This window comes from Aethalodelphis obliquidens, unplaced genomic scaffold (genome assembly GCF_003676395.1).
Source record: "Aethalodelphis obliquidens isolate GAN/ISIS:26980383/991018 unplaced genomic scaffold, ASM367639v1 scaffold12, whole genome shotgun sequence".
NCBI classification, from domain to species: Eukaryota; Metazoa; Chordata; class Mammalia; order Artiodactyla; family Delphinidae; genus Aethalodelphis; species Aethalodelphis obliquidens.
The window spans coordinates 4,772,438-4,798,726 of record NW_020837956.1 but is presented as its reverse complement, the minus strand read 5'-3'; the positions used below and the strand labels follow the sequence as shown (position 1 = coordinate 4,798,726).

The window sequence follows — 26,289 nt, the reverse complement described above, 5'->3', positions numbered from 1 at the left end:
GTGCAAGGCCTCTGGCCTGTCTCCCCCTCTCTCCAGGTGGTCTAGGCCCCATCCTCCCCAAGCCAGTCACGCAGCCTCCACCATACCTCAGGGCCCTAGGCAATGCACAGACACCTTTGATTTCAGTCCCCTTGCTGCCGAAAGGCAGGATCCAGCTATTGTCTCCTTCTACCTGGCCACCACCAAGTTCCCTCCTCCTCATTTCCAAGACTGAGAAAGCAAAAATTAGCAATGAGAGGGAATGAGAAGTTAAAAATGTGCCCTGCCATTCATCCGGCTGGGATAACAAAGATAAAGCCAGTTGCAAAGTTGAACAGGAAACACTGTTTCTCTCAAGGACAAGCTGCAGTGGCAGAAGGACTCCTGCTTTCTTACTCACTGAGAAGTCTTTGGCCTCTAAAATCAGAGACCGTCAGAAACTTTGCTGTTTGAAATTTTGTCAGTAGGAATGAAACACCCCATTCTTGCCTGCACGTTCTAATTCACTCTGACACAGAAAAGCGGCTTCTGTTTACAACCCAGGTGCACCGCATTAGATAAGGGAGTTTTTTGGACACACCGTGCCACATCTGTCTTAACTTTGTAGTTTCCACCTTTTAGTCTAGGTTTGACTTGACACCCTGCTTTGCTTTGAGCCTATCCAAACATGGCTTCAGGTAAATTTCTCCTAAACTCCACCCTCCCCCAAAGCACATAATTGTAGGTTTTCTTTTGTTTCCTTTGTTTGGTCCCTCCTATGCTATGGAGTCTCCTTCTGTGCAACTGGCCAAAAAAACCCTGACCTAGTCAGACTATAGGCTTGTCCCTGGTGATCAAGGGCTGATTGGGCTAGGACAGGACCTCACAAAACACTCCCTTCCTTTTCCAGATTTGACTTTATCTCCCAAGGCCTAAGACAAAGGCAAGGGCTGTTTGGTCAGCCTGATCCTGAGATGGGCGGAGCGGGAACACAGAGCACTGCATTCTTCTGGAAAATGTTCAGAGCTTTCTTTATGTAACTGTGTCCCATTAATTGGTGTGCAGGCACTGGACTGAGGGCTTTACAAAGCCATTCCACTCAATCCTCACCACAACCCGATGAAGTAGGTCCTGTTATCATCATTCCCAATTTACAGGTGAAGAAACTGAAGCAAGGAGAGAAGTTAAGTAAATTGCCCAACAAAGTCATACAGTCAGTAAGCAGTTCAGCTGGGATTTGAACACAGGAAGTTTGAATGCAGAACCCTTAACCACTAGGCTGGAGGTTCATAAAACTAAACCCTGGTGCTTTTAATATCTCATTACCTTCTGAACCAAGCCTCCTAGGCCAAAAGAAATACTTAACAGTTCCATGTATTAAGTTTTATGCCCATACAACTTTTTTTCTTTCTTTCTTTATTTTTGGCTGCATTGGGTCTTCGTTGCTGCGCACAGCTTTCTCTAGTTGCGGCGAGCGGGGGCTGCTCTTCGTTGCGGTGTGCAGGTTCCTCAATGCAGTGTATGCCTATACAAATTAATAAGCATTTATGTCCTAATAATTTAGTAGCTGTTTGGGGAAAAAATACAGATAAATTAAAAGGAAAAATTATATATATATATTTTTTGCGGTGTGCGACCCTCTCACTGTTGTGGCCTCTCCCGTTGCGGAGCACAGGCTCCGGACGCGCAGGCTCAGCGGCCATGGCTCACGGGCCCAGTGGGTCCGGGACATGTGGGATCTTCCCGGACCGGGGCACGAACCCGTGTCCCCTGCATCGGCAGGCGGACTCTCAACCACTGCGCCACCAGGGAAGCCCTCTATTTCATTCTTAAATAACCTATACATAGTATTGAAATGTGTGTGCTGGTTGGGCACTGTACAACTTCTCAAACTTTAAAATCAGATTTGGATACCACCACACTCATTCTACACGGTACTCGCTTTTTACCACAGAAAACACCAAAAACTCAGTGTCACAAAGATATGTTGTTGTGGGGACCTACTCAGAATACCAGAGTTTGTATAAAGATTATTTTAAGCTGAAGACATTTGAGATTCACCAGATGCAGAAAGAAGACTTCTTGGAGTTTACTTTGACTAAAAGAAGCAACTTCTGAGAAATGAGTCTGCCATTAATCCTCTCTCCAGGGGGAATTCCCTGGTGGTACAGTGGTTAGGACTCTGTGCTTCCACTGCAGGGGGCATAGGTTTGATTCCTGGTCGATCCCACATGCTGTGGGGTGGGGTGGGGTGGGGCGGGGCGGGATGGGGCGGGGGTGGGGGTGGGACGGGCGAGAAATCGTCTCTCCAGGGGAGTTTCACGGCCGTGAAGAAGATAGAAAAAGAACTGGTACCTGCATAATCTATTATCACAAACTTTCTTGTCTTCTAAAAACCCATTTGTCTTTCCTAAATAAACTGATTTGTCCTCACTATAGAAGTCGTTTCTTCCCCCACTCTTTCCCCCAGTGAGTTAGATATATAAGCTCCCAGTTCTAACCCATCCCTTTGAGTTACTCATCATGGAGCATGTCTGCATGTATTCACATTGCATGCAAAAGTAAACTCTTTCTTTTGCTAATCTCTTTTGTCAGCTTAATTTGCAGACACCCAAAACTGAACCTAAGAGGGTAGAGGAAATGCTGTTTTTTTCTTCCCCAACGATATCATTAAAAGAAATGTAGCATGAGTTCGTGTTGAAACTGCGAACTAACTGCAGTTAGTAGTACAATGCCTGACAGGTGTTGTTGAATTTCCCTTGAAACTTAAAAATACCTCATGGTGCCCCTGTGAATTTGCTCTCATTCCCTGGGGTGCCTTGGAGTCCAGTTTGGGAACCATGGTACTAGCCTAAATTCCTATCAAAGTGATCTAACATAATCTGTGAGCCCACTGGGACTGGCATATAGTAACTGCTTGTGTTTTCAGCAGTGTCAGGGAGGAAGATATTTTCCTCTACCCTTCTAAATTCTGGCTGATCTAAGAATTAAGTTGATGTGAGTAAGATTAACAGGAGATAATCCAATAAAAGTTAAGTAACATGTATACATGGAAGAGGCCCAGGAAAACTGAGTAACTCATCAAAATGGCAGAAATTCTCACCTTAAATACCATGTTCAGCTAAAGACAAAAGAGGATGTTGGGGGTAGTGTTTTGGGACCTCAAAGGGGAGGAAGGCAATGCAAGTGGAGATGGAAAAGCAAATGTTTGGTAAATAAATGTTTGCTAGTCCATGCAGAGGGTGGGACAGAGTGGACTCTGATCTCTAGGCCCTGCTGAGTTTCCCCCACTACACCTAGCCTATATTCTTTGCAGACATCTCTGGTAATAGCTCTATTCCAGGAATAGGCCCTTTATCTAAATTTTTTTAGGCAGTTAAGGGGGAGGTAACAAGGAAAATTTTCCAAGCCTTCTGTTTCTTAAAAGTAATCAGGCTAAATTAATCCTCATGTCAAAGAGACACATTTTGGGGTGGAAATTTTGCTCCCCTACAGCAATCTCCATACATCTCTGGATGTACTGGTCTGGTCCACAGCTATATCTATTGTACCAACATCAGTGCCTGGCACAAAGTAAAAATGCAGTTGAAGGAAGTGTCACATAAGTGGGGAGCACAGGTGCAGAGCACACATGGTTAACTCTTGAGGGGTATTTCACCCTCCCCTATTCATGAGTCATCGCAGGGTGAATGTGTCCAGAATTTTGGATATAAATACCACGGATTCCTGCTCTTCTGATTCTTTTTCCCCCTAGACTTTATGCTTCCTATTTCCACACTCTTGCTTCTGTAGAGAACAATATAGCTCAATTAGGTTGCTGTTTATTAAATACAGTTTATTCTCAATCTAGCAGTCCGTGTCAGATTAGGTCATTCGTCTACTCAAGACCTGCAGTGGCTCCCCAGCTTACTCAGAGTCAAAGCCAAAAGTCCCATAAGGCCTTGGATCATCTGCCCTTGCCTTTCTTCCCTGACCACATGTCCTACCGCTCTCCCACCCCACCCCAGTTCCTCCTCCTCCAACCATTCGGGCCACCTTGCTATTCCCAAACTCAAGGTGTTTGCTTTTCACTTAGAGGCTGTTGACCTCTGCCTGGAAGGCTCTGCTCTCAGACATGTGGAAATAGTTAAGACCACCCAAATGAGAACAAGCAAAGGCTGTTTACTCAGAGCTTGCTACAGCAAGGGAATCAGCCATCATTATTTGCATTTGGCAGTGAGTTGACAGGCATTGCTACAGGGGCTGTTGTTTGGCTCCCTGGACTGGTTGCTGCAGCTACAGTTGACTTCCTGAGCTCGTTGCGACAGATTGAAGCCAAATCACAACTTCTGCAGCAACCAGTCCAGAAGACAAAGACCTCTGCAGCAACTGCCCCAGAACTGTCAGGGCTTGGTTGATAGCTGGTCAGCTTCTCTCTCTTTTTTTTAAAATTTTTTGGCTGTGTTGGTCTTCGTTGCTGTGTGCGGGCTTTCGCTAGTTGTGGCGAGCGGGGGCTACTCTTTGTTGTGGCTTCTCACTGCAGTGGCTTCTCTTGTTGTGGAGCACGGGCTCTAGGCGTGCGGGCTTCAGTAGTTGTGGCATATGGACTCAGTAGTTGTGGCACCCGGGCTTAGTTGCTCCGTGGCAATGTAGGAGCTTCCTGGACAAGGGCTCGAACCCTTGTCCCCTTCATTGGCAGGCAGATTCTTAACCACTGTGCCATCAGGGAAGTCCCCAGCTTCTCTCCTTTTTTAATCCCCACTTCCAACTCAGGACCAATCAGAGGAAGCTAAGTATGCTTCCCCAAACCAATCACAGAGGATGCTCTACTTTTAGTTAGCCCACCTCCAGCTACTCTACAGCCAATCACAGCACACCTGATGCCTCTGCTTTTTCACTTTGAAGCTTTCCTACTCCTCTGTCTGCCTTTAAGTCTCTGCCAGACACAAGTGGTGGTAGCAAACTCTGAACAAGTATCTTGTTCTGTTTGTTCTGAGTTGGGTGTTCTTCACACACAGTATGGGCCTTCTGCATGGAGAAGGTTGGGTGACTTTACCTACCGAGGGATTGTGTGTTTAATGATTCTCAGATGTGTGACTTCTTACTCGTTTTACCTGTTTGTGGGAAGCATCTAACGGGCCTCCAAAATCTGGCCCAAAGTTATTATTGTTCTCATTAATGATGAGGAAACAAGTTGAGAGAAGTAAAATTGCTGTTACCTGCCTGGTGAGTTAGGTCAGAGGCCAGGTCTCGAGTTACCCCAAGCACTGGCTCTTAACCTGTCTTATAACTGGCTCATTCCCCCTGAGCCTACATTTCCTCTCTGTAAAACAAGAATAATAACATCATATTAAGTTGAATCAAATGAAACAGAATTTTTGTACTTTGAAAAAGTTTGAATACGGAATTCCCTGGTGGTCCAGTGGTTAGGACTCCACGCTCTTACTGTTGAGGGCTCTGGTTCAATCCCTGGTGGGGGAACTAAGATCCCACAAGCCGTGTGGCATGACCAAAAAAAAAAAAAAAGAGGTTGAATATTGGCAATTTTATACAGTTCAACCTAATATAATGTTGTGAGGATGAAATAAAACGATGTTAAACTGAAGGCAATATAACATTTCTATTAGTAACACAGGACTCCAGAAACACTTCCCAGGATTTAAATTCCTACTCCACCCTTTTCTGGCTGTTCGGTCATGGGCCATCTGACCCATCTCTGCCTCAGTTTCTTCAGCCATAAAAAGGAGATATAAGACAGGTCAACAATGCCTTACTTGCAATTCTGAAATCCAAAAAGCTTTGAAAAACAAGTTTTGTGCAAACTCATTTGGTAGCAAATTTTGACCTGAGCTGACCCGAGGCTATTTATAGTCTATATTTATCCCACTTAGTGTGAAAAAGCATATGTTCTGCTGAAGGAATATTACGTTTGATTTTAGGGTGTTGCCCCAGACTCTCTGAGGGTGTCATGTATTATACTCATGTAGGGAAGAGTATTATTTCAAATACTGCTTCTGAAACAAAGCTGATTTTATTACATGCCTAGCACAGGAGAACGGTGTGGCAGAACACAGCCTCCTGAACAAAGCAAAGAGCTGATCTTTATATGTTCGCACCAAAGCACAGCTGTTGCTGATTGGGGCTGGTTTCTGGGATTCTGGATTCCATACTTACTTATTCACAGTTTGGGATTAGGGCCAAAGAGCTGTGAGTCTTCCAACGTCTTTCTTCAATTTGGAGAATAGGAACTTTTTATTCACACCTTGTGACTTTTCTAAAATATAAAAAATCCTGCATTCTGAGACACACCTGGCCCAAGAAGTTCAGATAAGGAACAGTGGACCTGAAGTACTGATACTTACCTCACAGGTTATTGCGAGGATTTAATGAGTTAATCTATGTGAAATGACTGGATTGCTTCCCGGCAGAGGAAAGCTGTGTGGCTGGCAATTTTTTTTAAAAATCATAAACTCATACTGGGCCAAAAACAGCGTTCAGTTGTAAAGTATTTATCAAGTGCCTACTATGTGCAACGCTTTGAGAATACAAAGCGAACAGAAGACTTGATCTTCTGCTGATTTAAGTCTGGATCCTTTTTTTCTTTTCCGGTTCCTTGGGGTAAGCGTTCTAACAGCGGGATTGTTCATGCAGGCTCTGGAAGGCGTTTCTCCGCCAGGGCTTCTTTCTGTGGCCGTTCGGTTTACCCCTTGCACTGCGGCCACTCATGCTTACGCGGTGCACGCACTCGGCACACACCTGCCCCTGCGTGATCGCACCCCCGCGACCGCCAGATTCCCTTCCAAAGAGGAACGCCTTCCCGAGGGGGTCAGCCCCGCAGCAGCGCCCAGCTTCGCTCGGGCCGAGGTGTTCCAGTCCTAACCAGCCCCGGGCCATTCATGCCACGGGGAGAGGAGGCTGGAGGCGCCAAGGGCAGCTACCCCGCGCGGCGTGCTGGCCCCTCCCCTCCCCACGTCTCCTGGCGCCCGAGGGGGCGGGGCCGGACGCGCGCCGCCCGGGACTCCGCCCGCGAACGGCCTGCCGATTGGCCGATGGGGCCAGTGTTCCTCCGGCAGAGCGCGCCTCCCCCCCGATTTCCCGCCAGCAGGCCCCTCGCGGTACTTGCCGTGCCTCTAGTGGCTCGGTCCGACACAGCGGCTGGGCCTCGGCGACCGTGGCCATGTCGCGACAAAGCACGCTGTACAGCTTCTTCCCCAAGTCTCCAGCCCTGAATAATGCCAGCAAAGACCCGGTCAGGGCCTCAAGTGAAAGCGCCGCCGCCGCTGCCACCGGGGCCTCTCCCCCTTCCCCAGGCGGGGATGCGGCCTGGAGCGAGGCCGGGCCTGGGCCGGGGCCCCTGGCGGGCTCCACTTCGCGGGCCGAGGCGAGGAACCTCAACGGAGGCCTGCGGAAGTCGGCAGCCCCTGCGGTCCCCGCCAGGTAGCGGGGTGTCGGGACGCAGGGAGGTCGCCTCAGGGGCCTGGGGGGTGCGCGGCCAGGCCCTGGGCTCGGAGGAGGTGGTGCAGTGGGGGGAGGCGCAGGGAGCCCAGGGAAGGGAGGCTCGCCTCGGGGGGGTGGCGCTGGAGTGCTCGGCCAGCGCCTGGGCTCGGAGGAGGTGGGGTTGCATATTTGGCTTGAAAGAGCGCAGGGAGCCTTGGGGGTGTAGCTTGTAAACAGGGTAGGAGGAAATCGGCTGTGTACGAAGGGTTGGAGGGGAAGGGAGGACGCGCTTAGTTCGGGGGTAGAGGCGGTCCGTCAGGTGGGGGAGGAGGAGTGGAAGGTGCTCGGGGCAGGGAGGAGAAATGAGAGACGGGAGCGCTAAGGGTGCGGCGGGAAGAGAAAAGAGCTTGCCTGCTCGGCGTGGGGTGCGCTCCCTGGGCGAGGGAGGGGCTGGTGCCTACCCGGGGCGGGGGAGGGGTGGCGGGAAGGAGGAATGCCCGCCGGGGGAATGCCCGCCTGCCACCTGCAGGTTGTGGGGCGCGGCGTACTGCGAGTGGGACTCCCGGAGGACGTTTCTCCTTCACAGCTGGGACGGTGAATTACCGGTCCAGTAGTCGTTGGAGGAATACGCTCGATGTTTGGCTGAGCGCCTTGGACTCGAAGCCTCTGGCGGGGTGGGTGGGCGGGCCCTCGGCCTGGGTATGGGGGTTGGGGGTGGACGACGAGTTTAGAGCGCGAGGGGTGTGTCCACTCGTAGACGGAGGCGTCTGATTGGTGATAGTAAGGATTGCAGGGGCGGGGGAGCAGCAAGTGCAGGGATCCAGTTGGCTCATCCTGTAGGTAGACAGCATATGCCCCCAAACAGATCAAAGTTTAGGAACAGTGTTGATTTTGACACCTGGAAGTATTGTGCCAGTTGAAAATAATGTTAGTTTAAGGAACAGTGCATCTTTTTTTTGGCCGCCCCCCTCCCCCAGGCTTTTGGGATCTCAGTCCCCGACCAGGGATTGAACCCCGGCCCCAGCAGTGACAGCCAGGAATCCTAACCACTAGACCACCAGGGAACTCCCTGATATAGTGCATCTTTTGCTGGCGATTTCAGGGCAGGTTGGGGCTGTGTAATTTTTCCGGAATTGAGAGTGAGCCTCCAAAGGCCTTGCTCTGACTCTGGGCGGGGACGTAGGGACGCGATTATAGGGAAGCCTGCCCAGAGGTGTCTTCCTCGCCTTCTCGGCAGTTCAGCGCTGTTCCAGGGCTTGGCTGGCCTTTGTTGGAGCAGCGGGCGACATTTTGAAAAGCTCACATTTACTGTATCCCAGGTATTGTATTAGGCATAGTGTGTAATGGTAGCCATTTGAAAGGATGAAGAAATAGTGGTACAGAAAAATAAAGAACGCATTCAGGATAAGAAACTTGAGTAGTTGATTTACAATGTCCTGCGTTTTAGGTGTTATACAGATTTTTCAAAGTCTACGTGGAATTACAGTGTTATTCTCCTTTAAGCGACCCTCTCAAGAAGTTTATGTAGTTGTGTGAAGAGTAGCAGGATATGCCACCCCATAATGTGCCTCTGGCATAGAGGTTATTTTGAACTGATAATTTTTGAGAAACTGGGGGACACTGGAGAAGCTCTGAGAGCTACAGAAGTTACTCTTCTGTAAGGGAAATTTACATTTAAAAAGGAAATCTCCATTTGTAAGGATGTCTCCCTCTCTGTACTAGGAAGAGAAGAGTGACTCTAAATCATCCGAAACTTATTAAATGGAGAAGGCACTGACTGAAATCTGCATAACAACCATACCCTTGTTTTTTGTTCTTTTCCTGGTAACCTCCCTTATCTGTCCCCGCCACCCCACCTTTCTTTTGTCTTTATAAAGCTGCAGATGATGTTTTAAGATGGTGACTCGGGCCATCTCTAGGAGTTAGTCAGTTTTCCTTAGTATCTCCCACGTTTATGGGGAGGTATACATGTTAATAAACTTTTGTCTGTCTTTTTCTTGTTAATCTTTTTTTTTTTCTGCGGTATGCGGGCCTCTCACTGCCGCGGCCTCTCGCGTTGCACGGGCCCAGCCGCTCAGCGGCATGTGGGATCCTCCCGGACCGGGGCACGAACCCGCGTCCCCTGCATCGGCAGGCGGACTCTTAACCAGAGCGCCACCAGGGAAGCCTCTTGTTAATCTTTTATTACAGGGGCTCTTAGCCAAGAACTCAGAAGGGTCAAGGGGAAAATATTTTTCCTTCCCTACATGTGCATCCTCTGTAACAGACTATTTTTCATGGTGAGAGATGCACAATGTGTTAATAATGTTTACTTAAACATGAATTTGATTCTTCCTGCATCCATTCTAAACGGATGGAAGTATTTATTGTATGGTTGTGCTTTATGTGTTGTATAGCATATGCTCTTTGTTTTTTTGAGGTCTGAATTTAGGAGACTTGTAAAAGCATAACATTGTTTACACTTGACCACCTACTATGGGGACTACTTCCAAAGTATTCAGGAAAGATGGGCATTTGATACTAGGCTTCTAAAGAAACTCTCCATTCAGTATATAGATTTGGCTTTCTTTTTTTTCTTAATTTTTGAATTTTACCTTATTTTTGTATACATCGATTTGGCTTTTATTCAACAAATGTTAACGTATCTACTCTGGCAGGCACAGTATTGGGCATTGTAGATCCTGGATATAACAGTGAATAGGACAAGCAAAAAGGCAATTCTAGAGCAGGAGCAGAGTTGGTGAGCTCCGTGTGCTTTGGGGGGAGGATGGGGTATGTGTGGGTCCGGGTAGGCTTTCAGCTCTCTAGGCTGAGACTAGAGGACAAGAAGAAGTTAGCCAGGCTACTGTGGAGGTGAGGGAGTTTTAGAAGCTGGTGCAGGAAGAGGAAGGTCCTGCAAATTGAGAATAAAGAGGAGGCAGGAGCCTTAGGTATGCAGAGATCCAGTCACCAACAGGCTAATGGGCTACAAAGACATTTGGACTTTTTATGAGGGTCGTTGAACTCTTTAAAAGAAGTTGAGCATCTTTTAATGGTTATTTGTCATTTAGTTTTCTCTTGTGCTCCAGTGTTAAAGTGTTTTGCCTGGTTTTTTTTTCCCCTTAGTTACTTTGTCAGTCAGGTGTGATGCAAAAGTATTTTTCCACTTTTGTTGATGAGAGAAATGAAGGAGTGGAGGTGACATCAGTTTCAATAAATGGCTACAGGATGTATGTTTATGCACTCTAGGCCTGCTTCTCAATACTTTATTTCTTCTGTAGTTTATTAAGACCATAATTGAAAGAGCTGTGAGCAAGGCTTCTGACAACTAAATCTGGGTTTTTTAAGCAAGTCTTAGCTAGTTTATTTTTCACAGTCTCATTTCAGTGATAATTATCTGTTGATTATGAGAAATGAGGGCAGTAAAAAATTTTAAGTGTATGCCTTGTACTCATTTATAGGAGTGGTGTGTCAGACATTGACAAGTTTTTTTTTCCCTAAGAGCCTTTAGTTAAAGGTAACTATCTGCCCTAGTTGTAGGTGCCTTTCCTGAGAATTTTCATACAATTAAATCTATAGTAATACATTTTCCAAATAATATCACACCTAATATAATATTATTGTAAGAAAAGTATTCAAGCTTTTAAAAAAGTATCATTGTGGACTCAGTTTCACAGACCTAATTTGATTTAATCGATACTATTAAAACTGGTATTTAAAAAGATGCTGAACTTATACTTTGGTCAGTGGGAGCCTCTTTTAAGCTGGCTTTTATGATTTTTTAAATTATTATTATATTATTATTATTATTATTATTTTTGCGGTATGCGGGCCTCTCACTGTTGTGGCCTCTCCTGTTGCGGAGCACAGGCTCCGGACGCGCAGGCTCAGCGGCCATGGCTCACGGGCCCAGCCGCTCCGCGGTATGTGGGATCTTCCCCGACCGGGGCACGAACCCGTGTCCCCTGCATTGGCAGGTGGACTCTCAACCACTGTGCCGCCAGGGAAGCCCTTTTATGACTTTTTAACATTGCCCTCAGAACTGTTAAAAAATTTTTGGTTGTGTTGGGTCTTGTTGCTGCACGCGGGCTTTCTCTAGTTGCGGAGAGCAGGGGCTACTCTTTGTTGTGTTGCGCGGGCTTCTTATTGCGGTGGCTTCTCTTGTTGCAGAGCACGGGCTCTAGGCGGGTGGGCTTCAGTAGTTGTGGCGCACGGGCTCAGTGGTTGTGGCTCGCAGGCTCAGTAGTTGCGGCGCATGGGCTTAGGTGCTCCGTGGCATGTGGGATTCCTCCCGGACCAGGGCTCAAACCCGTGTCCCCGGCATCGGCAGGCGGATTCTTAACCACTGCGCCACCAGGGAAGTCCCTGCCCTCAGAACTTTTGAAAACATCTTTTCATTCTGATGAGGATGGTCAATGTCCCTGCTTCTTAAGCTGCTCTCCGAAGAACTCTGGTTTCTTTTAGTATTTTATGTAGACTTCCTTTCTAATAATATTTAGGAAACAGTTTCCGAGGCCAGTTTGGATGATAATTTATTTAGGAAATAGTTTTAGAGGCCAGTTTGGATGATAATTTATATGGTCACTGTAGACCTAATGCGTAAGTGATGGGTGCCATAGTTATGCAAGCTGAAAGAAAGCAAGCCAGGTATGTGGGCAGAGGTACAGGTGGGCAGGTATGATGGGAGCCTTTGTTATTAATTGCTCTGATTACTTCTCTTTTCTCATTAGCTGTTTGAGGGTAGGGGAATTCTGCTCTAATGGTCCACCTTAAGAGGTAGATACAGACACTGATCGTTTGATTTCTAAAGCTGGCTTGAGAGCATGCTTCACGTTTGTGAAACTTGTATTTACATACACAAGTTTTTGTTAGACATACCCAGTCTATCTTTTATTGTTTATAGGAGCAAATTCTAGCAGTACATTGCTATCTACTGATTCTTTTTTAAAAAGTAGATAGCCAAAAATTTTGCCTACAAATTTGGGGCACAACTAGTAATCGACACCAAGGTAATGGGCTGAAGAGGGAGCAAAAATAATGTGATTTTTAAAGCAAAAGCTTAAAGATCTGTTCACTGTATATTTAGCTTAAGTCATTTCTTATTTTTAATTGTATGAAGGCTTTTACACTTGTTTTTCTGAGCTGTCACCTTTTCCTCTTACTTTTTTTTGGTTTTTTTGCGGTATGCGGACCTCTTACTGCTGTGGCCTCTCCCATTGCGGGGCACAGGCTCCGGACGCGCAGGCCCAGCGGCCATGGCTCACGGGCCCAGCCGCTCCGCGGCTTGTGGGATCTTCCCAGACCGGGGCATGAACCCACATCCCCTGCATCGGCAGGCAGACGCTCAACCACTGCGCCACCAGGGAAGCCCTCCTCTTACCTTTTTAAAACTGTCTTTAAAATCCCAAGAATATCAAACATTTGAGATATATTATCATTTTAATTTTTAAATTTATTTTTAATAACTTTATTTTTGGCTGCGTTGGGTCTTTGTTGCTGCATGCAGGCTTTCTCTAGTTCCAGAGAGCGGTGGCTTCTCTTGTTGTGGAGCACAGGCTCTAGGTGTGCGGCTCAGTAGTTGTGGTGCACGGGCTTAATTGCTCCGCTGCAGGTGGGATCTTCCTGGACCAGGGCTTGAACCCGTGTCCCGTGCATTGACAGGCGGATTCTTAAACCGCTGCCGCCAGGGAAGTCCCAGCTTGTGGTTTTCTGATACCAGTGTGTGATAGACTTTGTGGTTAAGTGGCTACCTGCCTAAGTTAAGGGAAAGCCTGCTTGACAGTTCCACACGGAGATAAGGGTCTTTGTATCCTGTTAATTAATGGATATGTTAGGAAGGATGAAGCACTTAAGGTAAGAAGTCTGAATGGTGCAGACACAGCTCCCTGTTTGAAGATGAGCCTTGTGGTGTTTGACAGCAATAATTATAAAGTTGTGCTGGTTGCTATAGATTTCTAAGTTGAAAGAAGAATGTACCTTAAAGGCCTTTGATATAAGCACCAGCTGAAGCCATGCTCCTGTTCTGGTTTCTTTTCTAACTGTCCAGCATAGGGATTTCCATATTCACATTTTTGTGAAGAAAGAAATACTTTAATTTTATGATTGGGCCTGATTTTATAAGGTGGCCTCAATTGATGATTCAAAAATGTCTAAAATATTCTTTTTGTAATGTGCTTATTTTACATTTGTAGTTATTCAGCGAAAACCTGTAAGCGGGCTTAGAAAATCTTGGTATATAGTACTTGAGCAGGGTTTATCAGTTGTTGTTCTTCTCCATCACTGAGGGACTCTTGTAGTCTGTCACTGGACACTGCTACCCTTCTCCCTCTCCTTTCCCCTCCTCTCCCTTTCTCAGGAAACCTTTAGGGCTAAATCAGCTTTTGTGAAGATTGAATCTCCTGTTGATTCTGTAGGCATTATGTACTCAACTATTTTGGGTACATTAGGCACTTATCTCTTGACTTAAGTTTTTCCATAAAGCTAGATTTTTAGGGTGAGGGTGGGGGTAGTAGTGTGCTATAGGCAGCTTTTGGAGTATTTGGAATACATTGGAGCAAAGTCGATAATATTGAATATAAGCAGCAAATTTACACAGTCGGTATGTTTGGTATTAATACTTTGGGTCAGATCCTGTTCCTATGTAGACCATATTTGTAGTACAGGTGTTACTCATTATAATTTGGATCACAAGTACAATGAGTTTGTGTCTTTTTCCTGCTGTCAGTAGTCTATCAGAATTCTGCCACAGTTTTTAAACCTTGAATAATTCTGAGATAGTCTCTAACCTTAATACCATTATATTTGTGTTTCTCTTAATAAACATTGTGATATTTGCTTATGTTTTTAAAAATAACTTGAAAATGTTTTAAAAAAATCATTAATTCTAGAATTTCTGTTCCTGTATATTAATGCCAGAAAATTTCAAAGGAGTCTTAGAGATACCTTCCTTAAAATTGCTTCTTTGTAGGTAATTGCCTTTAATGTAGCTTAACAAAATATTAACCAAATTATGTATTTTCTTTTGGCAACAGTTCTTGTGACTTCTCACCAGGTGATTTGGTTTGGGCCAAGATGGAGGGTTACCCTTGGTGGCCTTGCCTGGTTTACAACCACCCTTTTGATGGAACATTCATCCGTGAGAAAGGAAAGTCTGCCCGAGTTCATGTACAGTTTTTTGATGACAGCCCAACGAGGGGCTGGGTTAGCAGAAGGCTATTAAAGCCATATACAGGTAAAAGATTCACTCTGCAGATTGTGTATGTTTGTGAGAGAGAGAGCATGCATGCACACGACTCTGAGTGTTAGTGTCTCCCATACAGTGGAATTAAGCATATTTTACTCGAATAAATTGCAGGAGTGGTGTGGTGAAAGCTTCTAGCATGGGAAAAGGATAGGATGCAGCTGGTCTTAAGCTGCATTTCCGTCCTTCTGAGTGACTTATAGCAATATCATATCATTAAAGGAAAAAAGATTTCATGATTGGATCTCGTGATTTGGACCAAAATGCCATACTCAGACATGAAAAGAGTAAATTAAAGTGTTCCCATCTTAAAGGTTCCAAAAGAAAATGCAGCCAAGATGCATAGAATATAGATCAGTGACATTCTTTAGGACAGATGGAGATGCATGCTACCTGGCCTTCAAAATCCTCACCTTATGAGCACATCTGCATTGAGGTTCACATCAGAAATCAGATTTCTGGAACCTTAACTTTCTCTTCCTAGGCCCGGCCTTATTTATCACAGACATCAGCAGTCCTGCATTTATAGCTTCACTTGGACTGGGTGCACCCTATCAGTCTCTTGGATTGTACAGTGCATGTACAGTATGATTGCAGGATGCAGTGCCTGAACAGTCCAGCATGTACAGGTTTTTCTCCACTATCTTCAGACTCTCCTGGCTAGGACATTGTTGAACTCAGTGTTTTGGAATCAGAACAATGTTCATTTTCCCAGAAACCTCTGGGAATCATGCCTTTTGGTCATAGTACTCTTCATCCTGCAGGGCAGGGACAGCACACTGAAGAAAGTTAAGTCCACACAGAAATCTGACATGCAGGATGGAAAGAAAATAAGGGAATTTGGTTCAGTCTTCTCCACTAATTTGCTGTATAATTTTATTTTCTGATTCTGTTTGCATATATATAAAATGAGATAGAGTTGGACCAGATGATAAGTGAGGTCTTTTTCCAGGACTAATTTTGAGATTCTAAACAAAGCTTTGGCAAAAAAGAACTTTAAAAAGAGATCAAAAAAGTTTACATTTATGTTGTAATTATTTTATAAAACAACCCATGTGCATACTGCCCTCTGCCCTTTAAATATCCAGATCGTTGCAATACATGTATGTGAATAAATCAGCAAAGAGGCATGCATGAAAAAAAGTAGGCCTTCTTTGGGGGGCATGGTCTTAGAGCTGTAGTTTGCATCAGAGGTTTCGGGGAATGACGATGACACCAGATAGGTGTGTGTCGGGGGGGTAAGTACAGCTGCAGCAGGTACTTTGGGAAAAGTTCAGAGCTACTCTTAATGATTTTGATTGTTGCAGTTTGTAGTTTTGGTGCAGCTCTTTAGAGAATTGAGAAATTGCAGCTTTGTTTTAGTCAGCTTATGAACGTTGCTAATTCCATGGAAATTTAGGATGTCCCATCAGTTTTAGTATATAGAAAGAAGGGTGTAATATAACGTTTGGATCTGTTAGACAAAATTCAGGTTCATTTTCCAACTATAGGTATATTCAGGTAGAAGAAGAGAAAAAGACATTCCTAGTTATGCCTCTTGGAAAAGAACTAAAACAATTCTGTATTATTGGTCTTGTGGATAGAAATTTTGCTCAGTGGATGGAAATGTCATTTAATACTATAGCTCTTTGAAATGAAATGAATAAAGGAAAAGTTTTACTTTAAAGCAGAGCAAGACATTTTGATGCTACTGTTTTGAAAAAATTTAACATTACAAGTCTGAACTGGGTTACTGTCCCAAAATGTAGGATTTTTTTTTTTTAACATCTTATCTAACTGCCTTGGGAACAAACTTATTTTTAATATCATTGCTTCATTTAAGTGACAGTGTAGTTTTTGCCTTCCTTAAGTAATGTTTTTTTAAAAAGGGTCTCAAACCCCCTTTACATCTCATGCCTCACCTGAAGAGGAGGTGTGCCTAGGTGTTTCGGGTCACAGCCCCAGGTCATTATAGAAGAGAGACTAAGTGGTCCTGGGTGACCAACAGTTAAGGCAGCTTAAATGAGGTAAAATAGGTAATTTCAGTTTCACTGGTAGTTTTTCCCTGAAAATTCCTTCCTTGTAGGCTTTATTGATCTATCTGTATCAATCAGAAATAATGGGAGATTAAAAATTATACTTGATTGTTGTCACTCTTGTTCCTTAGGGCAAGTGTTATACATTGAGCCAAATATCCAGCCAACAGTTCCTATTTGTAAATAAATATATATATGTTTTTTAGGTTCGAAGTCAAAGGAAGCCCAGAAAGGAGGTCATTTCTACAGTTCAAAGCCTGAAATTCTCAGAGCAATGCAACGTGCAGATGAAGCCTTGAATAAAGACAAGATTAAGAGGCTTGAATTGGCAGTGTGTGATGAGCCCTCAGAACCAGAGGAGGAAGAAGAGACAGAGGTGGGACAGTGCTAACAGGCGGTTGTTACTTCTGTTAGGAGAGTGATGAAAAAGGGTCAGGGGCATATTAGAGTGGTATTTTGCATGTATCCATTTAGTACTCAAACATGCATACTTCTATACATTCCTGGACTGTAGGTCATGTTATATTATTTAGAATCTCAGCAGCCTAGCACCTCTTTTTACTTAAGTTCTCAAGCCTGCTAGAAAGACACATGCTGTAAAAGGCAGGACCATTTTGGTAACCAGTATAGAGAGCTAGGGACAGTAAGGACATGGTGATAAAATTGGTCCTGGTGTCTGGTAATAAGCTGCTGTATGCTAAAAAACATATATATGAGGGTGTGGAAATTAATATCCAGTTTTATGCTCTAATACTTTCTGTTGTATTTTGAATTGGTAAGAATAGGGGTTGAGTAACCTTGAAATACAACCTTGGTTTCAAATGTTAATGGTCACTATTTGAGTGAATTAAATCTTGTTAAGGAAATGAACAAATAATTGTTCATTTAAATATATTTAAAACAAACACAGTCATCATTTTCTAATTTAGTAAATTAATGCCGTGTGCTTAAAAAGATTCATCTATAAGTTTGATTTTGTTTTATTCTATTCTAGATGAGATAGGCAATAAGTAAGTTAATATAATGAGTATTTTAAGAGAAATGAAAGAAGAGTTTCTAATCTTATTTTTGAGGTTGAAACCAGAGATCATAACGTTACTCAGATGTTTAGACCTGGATGGTAACTACAGAAATCATTTAGCCTCATACTGCTTTACGTATGAGGGAGGCCCATGATAATAAGTGAATGTGCCTTGCCCAAGAAGGTACAGCTGGTTTGTGGAAAGCAAGGACTAGAACTAGGTTGATTTACTGCTTTTTTATACTAAAGAATTTATAAAATGGTAAACTTCATAACATGTCCAAATATAAGAGGAGAGGTGACCCTGGAAGAAAGATAACAGAAGAAGCCTGAAAGTTTTTTCCACAGCTATGACTGTTAATGAGGACATCGTCTATGGGTATTTGTGCTGTGTGGTCATCCTAAGGACTTCATCAGTATTGAATAGGATAGAACTCTCATGACAGAATCACTTAATCCTGTATTGTGATACTTGTTTTAATGTTAGGTGAAACTGAAATTGATATCCCTTGAGAAAGAAAATAGTTTATTTCTGGAGGTGGGTTCTTCTCTTGATAGATGAAGTTGCAGCATATTGAGAGATTCCACAGCAATATTGTCATTTTCCAAATTTTACTTTGTTTTAAAATACTCTTCTTTGCCTTCCAGGCAGGTGCCACTTACGCATCAGATAAGAGTGAAGAAGAAAATGAAATTGAGAGTGAAGAGGAAGTGAGGCCAAAGGTGCAAGGATCTAGGCGAAGTAGCCGCCAGATAAAAAAGCGAAGGGTCATATCAGACTCTGAGAGTGACATTGGTGGCTCTGATGTGGAATTTAAGCCAGATGCTAAGGAGGAAGGAAGCAGTGATGAAATAAGCAGTGGAGTAGGGGATAGTGACAGTGAAGGCCTGGACAGCCCTGTTAAAGTTGCTCCAAAGAGGAAGAGAATGATAACTGGTAATGGCTCCCTCAAAAGGAAAAGTTCAAGGAAGGAAATGCCCTCGGCCACCAAACGAGCAACTGGCATTTCATCAGAAACCAAGAATACTTTGAGTGCTTTCTCTGCCCCTCAAAATTCTGAATCCCAAGCCCACGTTAGTGGAGGATGTGATGACAGTAGTCGCCCTACCATCTGGTATCATGAAACTTTAGAGTGGCTTAAGGAGGAGAAGAGAAGAGATAAGCACAGGAGGCGACCTGATCACCCTGATTTTGATGCATCCACACTCTATGTGCCTGAGGATTTCCTTAATTCCTGTACTCCTGGGATGAGAAAGTGGTGGCAGATTAAGTCTCAGAACTTTGATCTTGTCATATTTTATAAGGTGGGGAAGTTTTATGAGCTATACCACATGGATGCTCTTACTGGAGTCAGTGAACTAGGGCTGGTATTCATGAAAGGCAACTGGGCCCATTCTGGTTTCCCTGAAATTGCATTTGGCCGATATTCAGATTCCCTGGTCCAGAAGGGCTATAAAGTAGCACGGGTGGAACAGACCGAGACCCCGGAAATGATGGAGGCACGATGCCGAAAGATGGCACATATATCTAAGTATGACAGAGTGGTGAGGAGGGAGATCTGTAGGGTCATTACCAAGGGTACACAGACCTACAGTGTGCTGGAAGGTGACCCCTCAGAGAACTACAGTAAATACCTTCTTAGCCTCAAAGAAAAAGAAGAAGATTCTTCTGGCCACGCTCGAGTGTATGGAGTATGTTTTGTTGATACCTCGCTAGGGAAGTTCTTCATAGGTCAGTTTTCAGATGATCGCCATTGTTCCAGGTTTAGGACGTTAGTGGCACACTATCCTCCAGTACAAGTCTTGTTTGAGAAAGGAAATCTCTCAGTGGAAACTAAGATGATTCTCAAGGGTTCATTGTCCTCTTCTCTTCAGGAAGGTCTGATACCAGGTTCCCAGTTTTGGGATGCAGCCAAAACTTTGAGAACTCTCCTTGAAGAAGGATATTTTACGGACAAGTTAAATGAGGACAGTGGGGTGATGTTACCCCAGGTGCTTAAAGGTATGACCTCAGAGTCTGATTCTGTTGGGTTGACACCGGGAGAGAAGAGTGAATTGGCCCTCTCTGCTCTTGGTGGTTGTGTCTTCTACCTCAAAAAATGCCTTATTGATCAGGAGCTTCTATCAATGGCTAATTTTGAAGAATATATTCCCTTGGATTCTGACACGGTCCGTGCTACAGGACCTGGTGCTGTCTTTGCTAAAGCCAGTCAACGAATGGTGCTAGATGCTGTGACATTAAACAACTTGGAGATTTTTCTGAATGGAACAAATGGTTCTACTGAAGGGACCCTGTTAGACAAGATTGATACTTGCTATACTCCCTTCGGTAAGCGGCTCCTAAAGCAATGGCTTTGTGCCCCACTCTGTAACCCTTATGTTATCAGTGATCGTCTAGATGCCATAGAAGACCTAATGGTTGTGCCTGACAAAATCTCTGAGGTTGTAGACCTTCTAAAGAAGCTTCCAGACCTTGAGAGGCTACTGAGTAAAATTCATAATGTTGGCTCTCCCCTGAAGAGCCAGAACCACCCAGACAGCAGGGCTATAATGTATGAAGAAACCACATACAGCAAAAAAAAGATTATTGATTTTCTTTCTGCTCTGGAAGGATTCAAAGTACTATGTAAAATTATAGGGGTTATGGAGGAAGTCATTGATGACTTTAAGTCTAAAATCCTTAAGCAGGTCCTTACTCTGCAGGCAAAAAATCCTGAAGGCCGCTTTCCTGATTTGACTTTAGAACTAAACCGATGGGATACAGCCTTTGACCATGAAAAGGCTCGAAAGACTGGACTGATTACTCCCAAGGCAGGATTTGACTCTGATTATGATCAAGCTCTTGCTGACATAAGAGAAAATGAACAGAGCCTCCTGGAATACTTGGAGAAACAGCGTAGTAGAATTGGCTGTAGGACCATAGTCTACTGGGGAATTGGTAGGAATCGTTACCAGTTGGAAATTCCCGAGAATTTCATCACCCGTAATTTGCCAGAAGAATATGAGTTGAAATCTACCAAGAAGGGCTGTAAACGATACTGGACCAAAACAATTGAGAAAAAGTTGGCTAATCTGATAAATGCTGAAGAACGGAGAGATGTATCATTAAAGGACTGCATGCGGCGACTGTTCTATAACTTTGATAAAAATTACAAGGACTGGCAGGCTGCTGTGGAGTGCATCGCAGTGTTGGGTAAGGTTTTCAAGAGGCTTGTTCCTAAAGCTTTGGTTAGTAACGTCCTGTGTTCCAACTGTATATTAAGATTGGAAAGTCCATTGCAAAGTCCTCATTGACTCGTATCCCTAAACTCAAGGGACACGTATATATTTTAATCAAATTTCAGTTGAATTTGTAGTATTCGATAAATGCTGTTTTTTAAGCTATTTTTTGTCACACTAATTTAAAGCTATCCCTTGACCTATCACTCAGTTTTTGTTTATATATATATATATATATATATATATATACAGATATAGATATATATATATATACACCCTTGCATTCTTTTTTGTATTTCAGTGAATCTCTTTACATGAACGTTTCAAAAGATTTTAATCCTCCCTTTTTCTTTTAGCCCAAGTTGTCACACTTGCTTTTCTACAGTTGATTTCTAAGAGCCCTGATTTATGTATTTGTAATTTGGTAACCTTTTCAGCTTCATAAGTAATTTCCTTTTTCTTTAAATTTCATGGCCAAGTCATTTGGAGCCTTTGCTTGTTTTACAGTTTTGGGTTTTTTTCTGTTGTAAAAATGCAGCAACCATAGTTTACCCAAATTTGTACAAAACTATTTTAGTCTGAACACAACTGTCCAGAATAAAATGGCATCCTATTCTGTTTTTGAGTGTGTATATCTATCATGGTTTTTGAGTGTGCCACATTACTTAAGCCAATACAGTTTTAAACAATTTGGTAGGTAATGTAAAATCATCCCTCAGCTCAGGTGTTCAAAATTGGTCAATATATTTTCCTCTTAAGATTTTGCTTATTGTCAGAATATTCTGCTTCTAAGAAGTGTTATAGCTCCATGGTTATATCAAGGAGAGACCACTACAGCATCTCTCTGTTGTATCTTAGCTTTCCTTTGGCATACCTCTGGTTTAGATATTAGAGGACTTAAAATCTACTTTGAGGGGATATTTTCTTGGGCTTGAAATTGGAAGTTAATTCTCATTTCAGTACAAGTGCTATAAGACATGTAACACATTTAGGCTGATGACTTATTTTTGTGCAGTTAAAACAATGTCACTAGAGTGACATTGTTTTAGAACAAAAGCTGCCATGTCTAAAGGGCAAGTAGAGCATGCCACCTTCACTAAAAACACATTTCTGGAAGACTTATAGAAGTTGGGCCTTTGTGCTTATCAAGAAACCTCAAAAATAATGACGCTTCACTTTTGACCTCTCTTTAACAGATGTCTTACTGTGCCTGGCTAACTACAGTCGAGGGGGTGATGGTCCTATGTGTCGTCCAGTAATTCTGTTGCCAGGAGAAGATACTCCTCCCTTTCTAGACCTTAAAGGATCACGCCACCCCTGCATTACGAAGACTTTTTTTGGTGATGACTTTATTCCAAATGACATTCTAATAGGCTGTGAGGAAGAGGAAGAAAATGGCAAAGCTTACTGTGTGCTTGTTACTGGACCGAATATGGGGGGCAAGTCTACGCTCATGAGACAGGTAAACTTGAAGTTTTGTTACACCAAATTATTTGTAACACTTAAAGAGTGAATATGGTACATATTTAGGCCACCGTTTCCCAAGGAGCATATGATAGAATTCAGTCATTGACTTATTAGGAAGCAAAGGGAAACTCCTTGAGTCATGAAACTAAGAACTGTATTCTTATTGGTCAAATATTTGCCTGATGTTAAGGGAAGTATATTAAGAAGGTGAAGGTGGTTTCAGGCCATGAGTTTTTTTATGAACTCTGACTTTGATTGAATCCATTTCCTGTGAAGGCAGAGGTATTCATAATGAATGAAAATTATACAAATGTTTTATGTTTGTTCTTAAATTAGGTTCATTTCTAGGAACCCTTATACAAGAACCATTGCACTTGTTCATACAGGAAAGTGATTCATGACCTCTAGTTAACTGTTGGGAACTGCTTTTAGGGAAAACAATAAATATATTTTTCTGACCTTCTGCCAGGGGTTAGCTAGCTACTGAGATAAATATGATTTAGATTTTAAAGGGTTGTAGAAAAAGAACGATGTGTAACAGACATTGGGCCCTTGACAGAAAATGTTTGCTGACCCCCTAACTCTACTGCACTGTATTATATTTCTGTACAAATTTGCTAACTAGAGAGGAGCAATAGTGTAGTAAGGTGGTTTTCAACCTCCTTTTCATTTTTAAATCAAAAATCATCTAGAGAGCACAACAAAAAAGTACCTGGGAGTTGGGGTGTGTTCATCCTCTGAAACTGATTGTTTGGTCTGGAATTGGTTCTGGGCATCAGTAGTTTTAGGTTGAGAATCACCAGTGTAGTTGGTTAGCATATAGGTGCTGAGGTTTCAAATAAAGCCAGTTAGACCCTAAGCCTCATGCCTTCCTAAGCCTCACTTTTCCTACTTAGGTTTGTGAAGAATTTTTTTAGAGTGCCTGACTACTCCTAGTTAATAAAGATTTATTAGGGCTTATTATCTCTGTCTTCTGGATATACATAGAGATATCTCTATCTGTTCTCTAACACCAGTCATAAAAGACCTTTTTCTCCCTCATTCACAGGCCGGCCTACTGGTTGTAATGGCCCAGATGGGTTGTTATGTACCAGCTGAAGTGTGTAGGCTCACACCAATCGATAGAGTGTTTACTAGACTTGGTGCCTCAGACAGAATAATGTCAGGTGAGTTTTTTTCCCTACCTAAGGCTCTGTTATTTGACAGTTCATTTCTATATTTTAGGTGTTAAACACATCTACCTTTAAATAGGATGCTTTATTTAGTTTTTTCTGGTGTTACGCAAGGCAGAATGCTTTCAGACATTTGAAAGCATTATGCAATTTTTAACATACCAGAAGTAATCTCTTAGTATCATGGTAGTTCATAATAGAGTCAAAGGATATGAACCTAAAAGATGAATCTACTGTTACAACAGGATTCTTAAAATGATCACCTATTTGTGATTTTTTTTTTTAGGTGAAAGTACATTTTTTGTTGAATTGAGTGAAACTGCCAGTATACTTAAACATGCAACAGCACATTCTCTGGTGCTTGTGGATGAATTAGGTAAGATACTAAAATTTCCAAAACATTAGTACAAAGAATTATTTTTCTGGAAAATGGTCTGAAGGACACATCTCTTAAAGACTATGAATACACTCACCTTCGTCCATAGACCCCACAGTTGGCCCTAAGGTGGCAATTTTACAGGGATAATGAGAATATTTATTGGATAATGAGGCTATTTAAAGAGAACTAAAAGGAAGTTTCTGAAGCGCAGTGGTACTCGAGTAGTATTCCTGAACTCCAAGCAGACCTACTTAGCTAGAGAGGGCCTGTTTACAGAATGCTTTTGGATATACTAAACTGATCTTTAGTACATTTTTTTCCATTCCTTTGTGAGGCATGTCCCTTCGAATATAATATGGCAGATTGTGTAACACATAGTTCATGTATATTTTATTTTTATAGGAAGAGGTACTGCAACATTTGATGGGACAGCAATAGCAAATGCAGTTGTTAAAGAACTTGCTGAGAATATAAAGTGTCGTACATTGTTTTCTACCCACTACCATTCACTGGTTGAAGACTATTCTCAAAATGTTGCAGTGCGCCTAGGACACATGGTATGTACAAGTTGTTTATTCAAAAGTTATGTTTTTGAATGGGTACTTCCATTGCCAGCATGTAATTTTTCTTTTTTAGGCATGCATGGTAGAAAATGAATGTGAAGATCCCAGCCAGGAGACTATTACCTTCCTGTATAAATTCATTAAAGGAGCCTGTCCTAAAAGCTATGGCTTTAATGCAGCAAGGCTTGCTAATCTTCCAGAGGAGGTTATTCAAAAGGGACATAGAAAAGCAAGAGAATTTGAGAAGATGACTCAGTCACTGCGATTATTTCGGTAATTATAACTGGGTATAATTTTACCATGTAGTCGATTAACAAAACAGTAAAAGGAATGGATGATGCACTGTGAAAAAATGTAAACTAAAACTTTTTTTTAAATTTATTTTAAGGGAAGTTTGTCTGGCTAGTGAAAGCTCGACTGTAGATGCTGAAGCTGTCCGTAAGTTGCTGACTTTGATTGAGGAATTATAGACTACATTGGAAGCTTTGAGTTCACTTTTGACAAAGGTGGTAAATTCAGACAACATTATGATCTAATAAACTTTATTTTTTAAAAATGACCATTTTTCCATTTTCTTTCTAGGAAATTAAACCCTTTTAATTCTTACCTACCTTCTACATAATGGTTATTGAATACTCCACAATATATTAAGTCTAGATGTTATGGTACATGCATACACTTTCAGGCTGTTTATACCCACTGTCACCAATACACATAAATGGGGTGGGGGGGAGCTATGAAACTGTATAGGGCTGTATATATACTTGTCTCAGCTTAATGCGGGAAATTCTTTTAATTTCCAGCAATTTGTCTAAACTGTTCAAAAAAAAACTATGAACAGAGTTCAAATACAGGACTGTTTTGAAGAGACTTTCTAAAGTGTACTTTTAAAACATAGTAGTTTTTACCTTTCACAAAACTGAGTTACAAGAATACTTTTGTTTTACAGTGCATCCCTTCCTAGGAAGTCTCATTAAAACACTCACTTTGTCTAGGGGTGATTTTGAATGCTGCACAGGGAAGGGAAGGAAATATAGTCTTAACTTTTCTTAAAGGATACCAGAAACATTGCTGGATATAATTTAAGATTAGTGTTTTCTCTTTCATAGAAAGAACGTACATACTGGGACATGAGTACAGTTACAGCAAGTCTAGGTGTGCTAACAAAACAGGGCACATTCAAGTACAATAAGATTTTGCTTGAAATTAAAAACAAACTACATGAGATTAAAGCATTAAAATCATATTTCTCAATCTGAATACATGTTAAAAAAAATCAAAAGAAATGCAGAAGTGCTAGCTCACATTTTTACCATATTACAAAAGCAATTGGTACCCACGTCCATAAAGGCAGCAACAAAGCTGCTTGTCTATTGAAGAGTACTACTGCAAATTGGACTGCATTCAATGCTAGTTGTAAAAACACCAGCTTTTTTCAGAAGTTGGTATCTGTACAAAATTGCAGCTTATTTTCTTCACTTCTGTCCCTTCAAAAGTCTTTACACAGTAATGCTAAAACACCCAGCTTTGAGATCCTGAGTCAATATATTGCCACTTTCTTTTTGGTAGCTTGAGCTTCATAGTGTCAACTGACCTTGTGTATCCATTTTTAATACAGTCTCTTCCTGTAGCATGGGCAAATATTTTAAATCTTCTTCCAAAAAAAAAATGTTTTAAGTTATGATGTTAGAATGGCAGGACTTTTTCTTTAGGGAAGGAATTCAGTTGTGCTGCAATGTATTAGATTCTATAGGTGGAGCAGAGTCATATAGTGTATCTGTATCATGTGTAGGCTCACCAGCTAATGTACAAGGATTAGACAGTGTTCCAGCACCACAGTCACAGAAAAACCTAAAGCAA

General features: G+C 42.6%; 2 protein-coding genes across 3 annotated transcripts in view; one reads left to right on the top strand and one right to left on the bottom strand.

Moving 5' to 3' along the window:
- Positions 1–7,085: 7,085 nt before the first annotated feature.
- Positions 7,086–24,988, top strand: MSH6 (mutS homolog 6). Of its 2 annotated transcripts, XM_027113167.1 has the most exons (10): positions 7,086–7,374; positions 14,385–14,584; positions 16,815–16,984; positions 18,278–20,822; positions 22,045–22,310; positions 23,364–23,481; positions 23,774–23,863; positions 24,269–24,423; positions 24,503–24,702; positions 24,818–24,988. In XM_027113167.1, the coding sequence occupies exons 1-10, from the start codon at positions 7,115–7,117 to the stop codon at positions 24,897–24,899; spliced, it is 4,086 nt and encodes a 1,361-aa protein (XP_026968968.1). In that variant the 5' UTR covers positions 7,086–7,114; the 3' UTR covers positions 24,900–24,988. The 2 variants fall into 2 exon arrangements, with proteins under 2 accessions (XP_026968968.1, XP_026968969.1); XM_027113168.1 differs by lacking the exon at positions 23,774–23,863.
- Positions 24,955–26,289, bottom strand: part of FBXO11 (F-box protein 11) — a 99,510-nt gene continuing 98,175 nt past the window's right edge. The window contains exon 23 of the mRNA XM_027113169.1: positions 24,955–26,280. Within this exon, the coding sequence (XP_026968970.1) occupies positions 26,151–26,280 (130 nt within the window). The 3' untranslated portion in view covers positions 24,955–26,150. The remainder of the gene's footprint in view (positions 26,281–26,289) is intronic.